This window comes from Lissotriton vulgaris, chromosome 1_1 (genome assembly GCF_964263255.1).
Source record: "Lissotriton vulgaris chromosome 1_1, aLisVul1.2, whole genome shotgun sequence".
Taxonomy (NCBI): Eukaryota; Metazoa; Chordata; class Amphibia; order Caudata; family Salamandridae; genus Lissotriton; species Lissotriton vulgaris.
In genome coordinates, this window is record NC_141685.1 from 1,179,347,834 (window position 1) to 1,179,360,712 (window position 12,879).

At 44.8% G+C, this 12,879-nt stretch overlaps 1 protein-coding gene across 1 annotated transcript in view; it reads right to left on the reverse strand.

The window, feature by feature from the left end:
- The window catches only part of LOC147748878 (lactoperoxidase-like), a 1,319,638-nt gene that overhangs the window by 290,288 nt on the left and 1,016,471 nt on the right, over positions 1 to 12,879 (reverse strand). The window contains exon 12 of the mRNA XM_086964410.1: positions 11,969 to 12,142. Coding sequence (XP_086820536.1) covers positions 11,969 to 12,142 — 174 coding nt within the window. The remainder of the gene's footprint in view (positions 1 to 11,968; positions 12,143 to 12,879) is intronic.

Here is a 12,879-nt window from a genome sequence, read left to right on the forward strand (position 1 = left end):
ATGGACCTTTTTATATCAGATCGGGAGGAGACGGAGCTGAGAAAACCTCTTGTAAGAGCAAACTACGGGTTGGTTAGTTGCCCAGGCCCTGAACCATACCTATCTGTGGTGAATAATCGGCACCACAGATTCCTCCTGACAAGATTCCGCCTAAATCTGATTCACTACTCTTTGGGAGCCTTCCGCACTTGGTGTACACCGGACAGGGCGGATCCCTGTTCCTGTGATTGCTTTTCATTGCAAGATACGCTTCATTTTGTTATGTTTTGCACTCATTGTGAACCATGTAGACGGAAATATCTGTTACCACTCCTGAAGAAGGCGGGCTTTATTCAGGTTAGGCCCGCTCTAATATATTTAATGCAACTGGATAGCCCCTATATTATGTTTTGTGTGGCTAGTTTTCTGACGGCAGCCATTCGTATAAGAAAAAATATTAACAGCTTACCGCAGATCCAAAGTTGTTTTGAGTAACACTTCTCTGTAAAAACATGTATTATACTTGCGTAGTAAGGTTGCAGTATTAACAGTTTTTAAAAGGCACACATTTTTTATGCTATAAACTCTTTTAATATGTATTGTAATTTTAATAATGATAATGAATGTATTGCATTGAATCTTTTTAATCAAATTGAAATGTCTTATTTAAATATGATTGTACCATGACTTTTATGATATTAATTTTATCGAATAAAGAATTTTTGACTGACTGACTGACTATGTAGGGGTAACAATTATTATTTCCAATCCAGTAGTGCAATAGTAGGGAAAGTGTTGGTTAGTGTTAAAAATAACAATTCCCATGTACCCCAAAACCCCCACCCACCCTAAAACTTAAAAAATGCTCATTACTTACCTTATAATGTGTTTTAATGGAATGCGTTGTAGTGGCATGCATTGTAATGGTATGCATTATAGTGACATGCGTTGTACTGGCTGCGTTGTAATTGCATGCGATGTAAAGGCAGTTGCGTTGTAACAGCCATGTTGTAAAGGTAGTGCGTTGTAATGACTTCGTTGTAATGGATGTTTCCCCATGGAGGCATGGAATGGCAAGGCAATCCTGTTGGACCGTTTGCTGTTGTGGTCTTTCCTTTTGCACCTGGACCCTTCATTGTAACTGCAGCTCCTCGCCGGACCCGCTCCGCGGGTCCCGCTTCGCTGTGTGCTGCGAGGCGCTCTACCCAGCAAGAGGCGCTGTGCTCCTGAAACTGCATTTGGACTGGGGAAGTAAGAACAGGCAGGTACAGGGCTGCGAGCGGACCTGCAGGGACTCTAACTACCAGGAGTCCCTGCGTGTGGTCAACCCTCAACACCTGGGTCGCTCTCCCTGTCCGCCACGCCCCCTTCCCCACCCTTCCTTCTTTATTAGTGTACTACGATCCCGCTGCGCGGGAGGGCGCCGGGAGAAGCCCGGGACAAGGGCGGGGCCGTCTGTGGCCGTCCGGGGTCGGACGAGGTTGGGTTGGGCTCGGAGCCCTGGTTCATCTTACATCTTGCTATTTTGTGTAAACTTTGTTTTGCTAACCTTTTGAGGGCGTAATATTAGCCTTTAAATATGGCCCTAAGATCTGGTAAGCAGCGTCTTGTGCACATCCAAACATCAGAGGGTGTGGTATCTGGCCCCCTTGATGCGTTTATCACCAGAGCCACTGGAATACTGGAAAAAGAAATCGAACTTGTTGAACATAGATTGTCCCTGGACTTAGTCACTGGGAAACGCTCATCAATAGGTGCTTTGGCCAGTGCTAAAAGCCCCCTAACTAACGCAGCTTTTAACTGTATCTCTACATCAGAAGCAGAGGTGATAGTCCACGTAGATGGAGATAGAGACACTACACTCGTGGTCAATAGTATTATAGAACAGAACTCCGATAATAACCTCTCCAGCTTAGAAGCCGATAGCCACAACTTAGAGGACGACGAGCGTAGTATGTCTGGAACCCCTCAACTAGATGTTCCTACCTTACCCAGTACAGCCTGTTTGCAACCAGTAACTTCTAATCATGCCTCACGCAAAAGAAAACATGTCCCAAGCCCGGACGGTGATAAGGCACAAAAACTACTCAAAATAGATCATGCCAATAGTTCGTCCCACTCCCAGGTTATTCAAGAACACCCAATAACGTATTGTCCTTCCATGGCCCATTCTGGGTCCTCTAACCCCTGCCCAACATGTTTTAGTAGTGATGATGTCCTGTTGGTAAAGATGGAAGCGTTGTTTAAAACCCTATTGCTTCCGGCCCTAGAAAACATCAGGATAATGTCTGCCAAAATTGATGTTTTGGAAGCGGCAGTTAACATCAATATGGACCTCTTGCAAAATTTAACCGCTACTAGTATTAAGTCAAGGGGCCCTAATCCTATAGGGGGTGCTAACCAAAAAGGGGGGATGACGACGACGTCATCTATCCCTGTAGGGACATCAAGTACTACCATTAATAAGAAATCATTATCAGGGGTAAAAACAGCTGCCACATCTACCACTGCTAGTAGAGCCCCCACTAAAGAAACACCTAAGGCTAAACGCCCAATGGTAGCCAATAACACCCAGGGGAAGAAACAGCTGGTGAATGGTGTTCCTAATCAACTAAATAATTCCACAGCTCAGATAGCTACTACGGGTAAGGAAAGAAAAACCCCGCATCCAGATAGGAACCAGAGGCCAGTTAATAGAAACACACGTCAACCCCCCAGAGTTAACCTGCCCCCGGAAGCGTCTCAATATACCATCGTCCTAACAGGAGTGGCCCCTTTAAAAGAAGGTATCAAAGAATCACAAGGGGACCTACGGAATAAGGTTATTTTCTGGTTAAATAAACATCGCCCACTCCCCCCGTCATCTCCCACTGAAATTCTTTATGTAAGGAGAGTAGAATGGGTAGGAAAGGGTGAAAAAGATCTGGAAGGGGACTGTATTTTAATTTCATTTAGAGACCCCTGGGTGGTGGACAGAATTCAAAGGAAAGCCAGATTCGCTCGCCTGGGAGATGTACAGACCTTACACCTTGGTTACTTTTACCCCCACACGATCCCCAACAACCCAATGGGCCTCAGTCATCAATGGAAATTTAAAGGGGGAAGGCCCAGAGAGCCTATAACCCACTACCCCCCACACTACCCTCCCCTGTTTAACCATTTTGAGGCATTGTCAGACCTAGAATGGGTTGACTGACTATGTTCATCGACTCAGTCACCAAAATCAGCTATAGCGAAGGGGGAAGGAGTGTACATTCCTTTTACTAATATCTACGGTCTAGCAAAGGGGGGGCTGGTTGGGGAAGATGCTGCTTGTCCTATTACTGAAGAAAGGGGAACTCCAAATTCCTACCCAGGGGGCCCCCTTTCCCTTCCAATTGTCAGTAATAACTCTGCAGAAAAAGACTTAGTAACTTCACACTTGGTGTCTTGGAATGTTGCTGGAGTCAAGACCCGCTTGGTCTCTGAGGACTGGTTGGAGTTCATAGGCAATTATGAGGTTGTGCTTCTGCAGGAAACATGGGCCACAGCTCCGTTTTATATGGTTGGATATACAAACTTTTTCAAACCAGCAATAAAAGGTGCTAAAGGGCGAGCCTCAGGGGGATTGACCATATGGGTGAAACAGACCTGGTGTTTTTCAGTTTCCGAACTGTATGTGGATAACCCTGATATACTGGCTGTAAGGTTGAGCAAAGCTGGGGGACAGGATCTGCTTTTTATTAATATATATTCTAGAGGCCTCCCTGGTGGTCGATGTCCCAAATTGATAGGAGCATTAGACACACTATTACTGGGTTGGAACAAAGGCAATTTTATTATAATAGCAGGTGACATTAATTGCACAATTGAGCCACTGTACCTGCCGGAGGACAATTGGGGGTTTGAAGAAGATGCGATATGGAAAATCCCAGAGCTTGCTAATAAAATACCAGTCAAAACAACGGAGGCTGCTTTGAATTGGACTGCTTTCTGTCTTACCTGGGGTTTAAGGGCTGTGAATGGCCGCACTATATCAGACACTGGCGCCAATTATACTTTTGACAATGGTGTGAGGAAGAGTCGTATCGACTACATCTTTTTAAAAATGGAATATTGGAGCCTCATTGCGGACATGGAAATTGTAATGCGCCCGGAAAGCGACCACAACCCGCTGTCCCTGAAATTTAAAATGTATGATCTGACTAGACCAGCGGAACCAGATCCAAGGGGGCAAGGGGTGGTAACAATATCAAATGACCGGAGGAGATTAAAATGGTCTATCGTATCGAATGATGTAACAATACAGGCCAACATTGAGAATGTGGTGACGAATGCTTTAAGCAACATGAGGTTGGTTGTTGATGAGAGGGGCCAGGGCGATCTAGATAAAATGATGGGTATACATGATAAATGTTTTTCTGAGCTAAAAAATATCCTGTCAAAACCATGTAAATCTAACACCGGGCGCCCGAACGCTACTAGAGCAAAATGGTACAACAGAGAGTGTAGAGAGGCACATAGTCATCTAATTGAGAAAGTTAAATCTAGAGATCCGAGTGCAGTAAAAGAAGCCAGGCAAAGGTACAAAAGAATTCAATGGGAGGCAAAGAAGGGATGGGAAGATGATTTTTGGGCAGACCTTTTGGACGCTTGTAAATCTAATAACCAGACTAAATTCTGGGATATTGTTAAATGTGGAAAGGACGGTGAGTTCCGTACCCCGTCTAATCATGTATCCCCGGAAGCCTGGATTAACCATTACTCATCCCAATTCTGCTCAGCAGCTGTTGATCCTTTGTCCATACCGACCCTGTTACCTGCGATAAGCAATGGCAATACGATTATGTCTTTTACTGAAGCGGAAACGGAGCTCGCCTTGGGTCTAACAAAGAGGGGGAAAGCTCCTGGGTTGGATCAAATCCCTGCTGATCTATTTAAAGCAAACACAGGTCTTTGGGTGCCTTATTTAACAAATATAGCCAACACCATAGCCAGAGGTGCCCGTATTCCCAAGACTTGGAAGGGGGCGGAGATCCTCCCCATACATAAAAAAGGAGATAGATCTAACCCAGGGAACTATCGCCCGATCAGTTTAATTGACTGTTTTCAGAAAGTTTTTGCACGTATGATCCTGGCGAGAGTTCATGGGTGGATGGAACTAGAAGGAATATTGTCCCCATTACAGGCGGGCTTCAGATCCGGTACAAGTACCATTGACCAGGTCCTGAGGTTGTGTATGATCTTTTGGAAGGTCGTCTTACTTGGCGGTGGTACTCTTTTCGCTGCTTTCATAGATCTGAAATCAGCTTTTGATTTGGTGCCGAGGGGCAAACTATGGCAGGTATTGCGGGATCTAGGAATGCCGGGGGAATTGGTTGAAATGATCATTAGATTACATGAAGACAATTTTGCCCGGGTAAGATGGGGGGCACAAGGCCAATTCACGGACTCATTTATGGTGTCACGAGGAGTCCGCCAGGGGTGCGTTCTCGCCCCCACCCTTTTCCTACTTTTTATAGACCAGGTAGTGAAATTCTTTGGGTCCATCAATACCGATGCACCTTCCCTGGCGGGGACTAAATTCCCAATGTTGATCTTTGCAGACGACACCCTCCTCCTTTCAAAGACCAGGGGAGGTTTACAGCTGGCTTTAAACCGTTTTGAAGAATATTGTAACAAAAACGACCTCCAGATAAACGTGGGGAAAACTAAGTTCATGGTTTTTTCTAGGAAAAAACCAATACGTAGTAGTGTACAACTAAATAAGATCCACCTGGAACAAGTTGACACGATGACGTATCTGGGGGTCACCCTAGATTGCCGACTGTCCTGGAAACAACAAATTGAGACCCAACAGTTAAAACTAGCCCAACTGACTGGCTGCCTCTTGCGCGAGCAAAAGAAGTCAATTACTAAAAGGGTAGTCCCCGCCCTACAAATATATGATGTCAAAATTAATGCAGCGACTCTTTACGGGGCAGAGCTATGGGGCTTCATGGACCTCTCAAGTCTGTATAGAATACAGTGTAGATTTCTTCGTAACCTGGTGGGGTTGCCTCAATCAACCCCACTGATCCCACTTTGCCATGACATGGGTTGCCTTCCAATAACGGACATGGCAAGGTACAGAGTAGTGTCCACTTGGAGGCGACTATGGACATCGGAGGATCTGGCTCTCTTTGCAAAGGAGCTATCTGAGGTGAAGGCTATGGGGGGCGCGGAGAGAATCCCATGGCTTCGCTCGGTGAAAAAGAGTCTGCTTGACATGGGCTTGAGTCATCTGTGGGCCACACCAGGCACAAATAACTTCCCCTCGAAAAAGGAATTTAAGGGTTTATTTTGGGCCTCAACTCGTCTGTCCTTGGCACATGCCTCTAGTTCCGAAAATCTAACAGGACGATTCCTAAGGTTTAAGCTGGATCCAGCCCGTGAGATATATTGGGACCTTATCTCCAGGCCTGTGGACAAAAAATTGTACCACCATGTTGGACAGGCCACATGAAGGGCCCGCTCCCCCTCTGCCCGACCAGGCCCGAGCCCGGTCCCTCCAGTGTTACCCACCACCACTCCACGTTTTCCGTCCCCTCCGGGACCCCTGCCTCTGAACATCTCGACCTCTTGGGCCCGATCCCCTACTGGCCCTCGCGTCCGACCTGGGCGCCATCTTGGACACTGCACCACGAGGCCGCGTGGCCTCCGATCGACCCTAACCCTGGGCCTGGCCAGGCCTCAGACATCCCGGCACCACCATCCACCCAGGAGGTGAGCGGACTACTTGGCAGGTCAATGGGAGAAAGAGGTGTCGATGGCTCTCCCCCGCCAGGTACCGCTCGCCCCCAGCCTCCCCGGGCGCTGGCTCCACCCCCCTGCTGGGTGTCTGGACTCCCTCATCCTGGACCCCCCGACCTCCAAGTGCGAGGGTCCGGACATCAAAGGGCACCAGCCCTATAACTGGGGCAGCTCCAGAGCAGGAAGGCAGTTGTATCCTGGAGTCGAGAGACGCAGAGAAGAACTCATCCTTGACGGACTACTGGCGCTGCCGTAGCCCTGCCTTGTGAACTATCGTCCTGCCTGCTGGCGCTGCCGCAACCTTCTTAATCCTTCGTCGTCGTCGGGACCTGCTGGCGTGGCCGCGGACCGTTTGTAACCACCATCTTCATCGGGACCTGCTGGCTCGGCCGCGGCCCGATCATCTAGAACGCCGAGCTCGAGGATTGAGAGCTATCCATCCACCCAATTGGTAACAAGACTGTCCCGCTACCCCTTTTCCCAACCAGAAACCCGAACCGAGGGGACCCCGGAGTCCAGACCTCCTTGTATCATTTGACCGTACTTGAAGAATTGCTGATAAAGTATCGTTTAACCTTATCCTTGTGTGGTGTCCGTCTGTGGGGGGGAAGTTACTTGTCTGTACGATCGCTGGAGACGGCTCTCCCTGGAGACCTCTCCCCTTATACTCGGCCGACCCTCCCGGTCCGTCTAACACACCAATTTCGGGTGGGCTCACTACCCCTTAAATCCTTCAGTTCATCCTGGGGCAATGACTTGACAAATTTTTGTAGTCACTGCCCCGGTTGTAAGGAAACAGAGGGCCATTTTTTGTTTGCCTGTCCCCAATACAGAGAACCCCGCTCGAAATGGCTAAAACCAATTTTCAAACGCTTGATATGCAAAAATTCCTCGGATGCAATATGGGCGTTAAAAACTAACACTACTGATTTCACCGTGATATGCTTGGCCAAGTATTTAGGTTGGGCATGGGCAATCAGAGTTAGAAAAAATCGAACTGCCTCATGATCACAAAGTGCAATGTATATAGTGGCTCTTTTTTTTTCTATGATTAGTTATATTTAATGTCTTGTTTCTTAGAATAATGGTTTAATAACTTTTTAAACGTGGATTTTAGGCTTACCGAATATATGTCGATAATGCACTGATTTCATCTTTTTAATAAGATTTTGTAAAATTTGGAGATTGTAACTGTGTTTGAATGTTTATAAAAATTTGTCTTTTATGATTTTATCATCGAAATAAAGACATTAAAACCTGAACCTGGCAAGGCAATCTTCAGATGACTTCTGTAAGTCACAATAGAGTCCAATGCGGCTGAGGTCCCAGGTGTGGGACGATTTCCACAGGAGGCATACAAATAACGGGAGAATTATGAATGCAAATCAATTGCCTGTAACAGTAGCTGATTCCTTTGCAATTAGGACATCGGCCCAGAGCATAGCGAGTTGCTGTATTTTATTGAGGATGGACAACATCTTGGTGGCCCGTTGTATCAACAAGTGGGGTGGTAAGAGATCACAAATGTTGGTGGAGATAGCCAAGGATTTTTTACACTACTGTCTTCAGCATCATATTTTGGTGATAGCAGAGTATCTGCCGGGCCATCATAATACGATAGCAGATTGGCACTCGAGACATCTGACAGATTTTAACGAATGGATGTTGAATGCCCAAGTGTTCAGGGAGAGCAATTTCCGGTGGGATCAATGTAAGGTGGTCCTTTTTGCATTGAGCTTGAATCGACACATGAAAGATTTTTTTAGTTGAAGACCAGATTAGGTAGCCTTAGAGACTGATGCATTCCTTCAACAATGGGAGGGAGACTGTGTTATGCATTACCGCAATTCATAATGATCCCAAGAGTAGCGACTCAGGTGAAGAGAAAGGAAGCAGTGTTGATTCTGGTGATCCCTACCTGGAAGCCTCACGTATGGCTCCCAGTCCATCTTCAGATGTCTTGCAATGCACCAGTACTTCTCATATATTTCCTGGCGCTGCTCTGGGAACCTATGAGTTCCCCTCATCCTCTGGTTCAGGACAATCTCCTTATTCTAATGTCATGGAGAATTTCGGGAGTCGATAGCAGGTGCCAGGTCATTCAGCACAGGCTTCTGTCTTTATCCAGAGCATAGTTGTCCAATAAGCACAAAAGATATTTTTCTGCTTGGTCTAAATTGTTATGTTGATGTGTCAAACGGAGTCTGGATCCCATTGCAGCATCTATTACCATGGTGGTACATTTCCTGTCTGAATTGGTAAATAGCAATCTTGCTTTCTGGACAATACATTCTTTATCTCGGACAGGCATTGTCCAGTGGAGGGCCAGCCAGTGGGGGAACATCCTCTGATCAGTAAGTTGTAAGGGGAATTACTTGTTTCCATTCCCCCTCAGCCACAATATTTATTGATGTGGGATGTCCCTTTTATTCTGAAATTCGTGGAATGGTGACCAGATAACTCAGATTTATCTAGCAAACAACTGTCAGCAAAATTGATTATGTTGTTATGTCAAACAGGTTCGAGCATAGGATATTACAGGTAGAGAGTTTTAGCTGATGGAGTATTTTTTTATTTTTCTAAACGTACTAAAACTAATATCAGAACTGTGCATTACCCTGCATTTCCTAATATCAAACAGGTTGTGAGCAGTTCGATATTTCAAGAATATAAGAGTGTTACTATGGTGTACAGACAGGCTTATGCTGGGCAATTGTTAATTGCATTTCAGAAAACGTTAATACCTGTATAAGTGGCCACCTTGGCTAGATGGTTACTTTCAGAAGCGGGGGTGATGTTTCTGTGTTTGGAGCTCACTCAGTAGGATGAGCTATGGCTTCCAAAGCATATTCTTTAGGTTCACGTTTGGAATATATCATAAGGGCAGCAGATTGGTTTGCTGAATCAACATTTCTTTTATCATAAACCGATTGTGGATGTGAATTCTGTGGTAGTGGGGCATCTTTGAACAAGCATAATCTGAGCCTCTGGTCCTGCCACAGAATGAAATGTTTTCTAGCTATTTCGTCATGAACTTTAATTTCTATTAAGGACACTTAGGTGAGGATTATCCGACCCGATATTCGTCACATATTAAGCTATTTGTAATGAAAATATTTTCCTTCCCAATTGACATGTTATTTATGTTACATACGGACGCATTAATTTTCTCTTGAGAGAAAATGTTTACATGGTGTTTTTCTGTTCTAGGGGGATTTGTATTTTCTGGAAAAATACAATGTTTGTCAACGGGAGTTTTACCTCCATTGTAGTATTATACGTTGGGCACGGATGAAACTCTTTTCTAAGACCCATTGGTTTTCTGGTTGAACTATTGGAACTGAGCATACACAAAGAAAGAGGCAGTCAAGATGGCGTTGGACATATTTGAGGAGCATAAAGGACAATAATTGGTGTACAGTGGTTGGTGATATACTGTGAAATTTCGCTTTTATGTTTATTATTTTCTGATTGACTGCTCGGAAATCCAGTAAAAGAAAGAGAAGCAAAATCCTTGCGTCCATATCCGTAATAGAATGGAAAATCCATGCCGCAACAGCTAGAAAATCTTTAAATCATTTTTCTGTCCTGCCCATGGAGCATTTCTTCTTTACCATCCTTTTTATTGGATAAAGTTGTATTTCTCCATTGTTGACATCAGTAAACCACTTTTATATGTTGGGTTTATTTGGGTTTAGCATTACATGGGAGCACAGGCTTTTGCATGCTCCTTTCGACTACTCTGCTTGTTCTCTCCATGCTATTTTTCTATTCCCGCCCCTCTTCACAATATTTTCGTTTTTCTTTGAAAATGTTTCTGTTTCGTTTGTGATGGCCTAGGGACTGCATAGTGCTGGTGCTCCACTCAATACATACTCTTGATTCCCACCACCTCTACATCCATCTTTTAAATATTTTGCTTGTGAGGGTTTGGCATTGCACATTGTTGTCAGGCTGCTCGCTCCTCACTGTTGCTCTTCTAGTCCTTCCCTCCCTGCTTTCCATTTTTCTTCTTGGGGGCATGGCCATCTTGAGATAGTATATTGTAAAACAACACATTCATGCGTGGCTACTGTGATCTGCATTGTGAGATCACAACATACAAGCATGCACCAAGACATTTTCTATGTGTTTTTTCCGGTTGCCAAAGCAAACAAGCATTGGGAAAGCCAATATCTGCAATCGTCCTACCCCTGCCTATTTCTCTCTGTCCCATGAGTGCAGTGGATTGGTGGAGTAGCCATGCATAACTGTCAAGTCCCCGAGGCCCTTGCATGATGTCCTGCTCCAGTTCACATTTTTTCTTTGAATTCAGGAACATGTAGTCCTATCTTGTAATGGAAGAAACAAGACTACATCACCCAGAAATAAAACAAAAAAAACAGGACTGGAGCAGCACATCATGGATGGACCTGGGAAACTTTGCTGGAGTGTGCCATTTCCTCAGCCTTGTTTAAACCTCGTAGTCTTTGAACCCAGGGTTGTAAAAGCAACAAGGCTTAAACACTCCAGCCAGCAATGTCATGAGAGATGTACCAAATATAAAGCACATTCTTTTTGGCTTCGAGGACTTTGGAAGATTCACCAAGCTTGCAACTGTGAAAAGGTGTTTAGTCAACCTATCACCAGATCATTTGCACTGCCCTATTATTTTCTAGTGTTATTTTGATCGAGAAGCGCATCACGCCCTAGGAAGCTGTAATTTCACCAGCGAGAAAGGCAACAGCCCATTGTGAGCACATTCCCTACTCTCTAGCAGGGGCGTTGATTGAAGGGGAGGAGGGTGCCTGGGGTGTTACATCCCCTAATAAATGTTTTTTCTTGTAAATGGATTCGTACAGGTTTTTCAGCCGAGTATGGTGAGATGTCTGTCGGATTTTCCCATTGACGTTTACATAGACACAGCCAAAAACGCACACACACCCTCTCCAGCTCTATGTTTTGAAAGTCTTAATTTTTTTGGGTTATTTTGAAAAATATTGTGATTTCTCTCACTTAATACCCCTACTGAACCGCTTTCCTCTCCCTTTTCACAGCCCCTTAAGTCCCTCTCATGCACCCTGCCTGTGGCATAATGTATTTTAACATTATACTGTTGGAAAATCCGCAGTTCACAACCCCGAAATCTTACCGATCAAGTTCCACCCCAGTATTTAAAATTTGGTGAATGTTGTGCTGTATTTTGAGTTAGCTGTGACAATAAAAACCCATTAATTACTTGGATGGCCATGATCTCGGCTTCTCTGCAGGTCAAAGGCTGCCAAGTCCAGTCCTGGGGTCGAGTCATTTGGTGCAAAGAGTCGTTCCCGGACCTCATCAGACATCATACTAGTTTGCTTCATCAGCTTTGCTTCATTCACCAGAAGACCACGTAGGATGGGGTCAAAGCCACCTGCAAGAAAAAGACAAAGTATTGTATCAGTTGACAGAAGGATATTATGAGTAGGGAAAGACAGCCTACAAAACCCCTCACAATAATGGGGAGTCATCTCAGAGCTCAATATTTCTTGTTTATAGCTGGGCGCTAATTTTGATGCCACAACTATCAGTGAATGACACCGAGGGATTCAATGGGACATTAGAGAAAACAAACTCAAAACAAAGGCAGAGATTTCTATATTTTACCTTACTTTTATGTGTAAAAAATCCTCTGCTTCCATATTGTGGTTTCATACTTATCACCACATCTTCATCAACTTTATTTAATTATTAATTGTGAGAAGTTGGCCTGATATGTGATGTTTACTATTCTAGTGGGCACCTTTCACCAGTCCAAACAACCCTTATGGTGATGGTTGTAAAGTCAACCTTATAGACAAGCTATCCTAGTGGTAGCAAGGACAAAGCAGTTTTTGGCTAAAACTTCAGAGAGCATGTGAAGCCACTTGTTTTACCAACAATAATCCCTTGAATACCAAATGAAAGGACACCACACGAGGTATGTATCAAATATATATGTATCTATTACTAACACAACCCCTCTGCACTCTTTATGAGATCAGAGTTCGAGATACAGCACAAGTAAGCATACTATAAGTTGCACAAATACAATTCTGCCCTAAGGGGCTGGATTACCTGCTGGGTCTCTCCTATGGGTGGAACCTGGGAAGGGGGTGGTTACACCCCTTT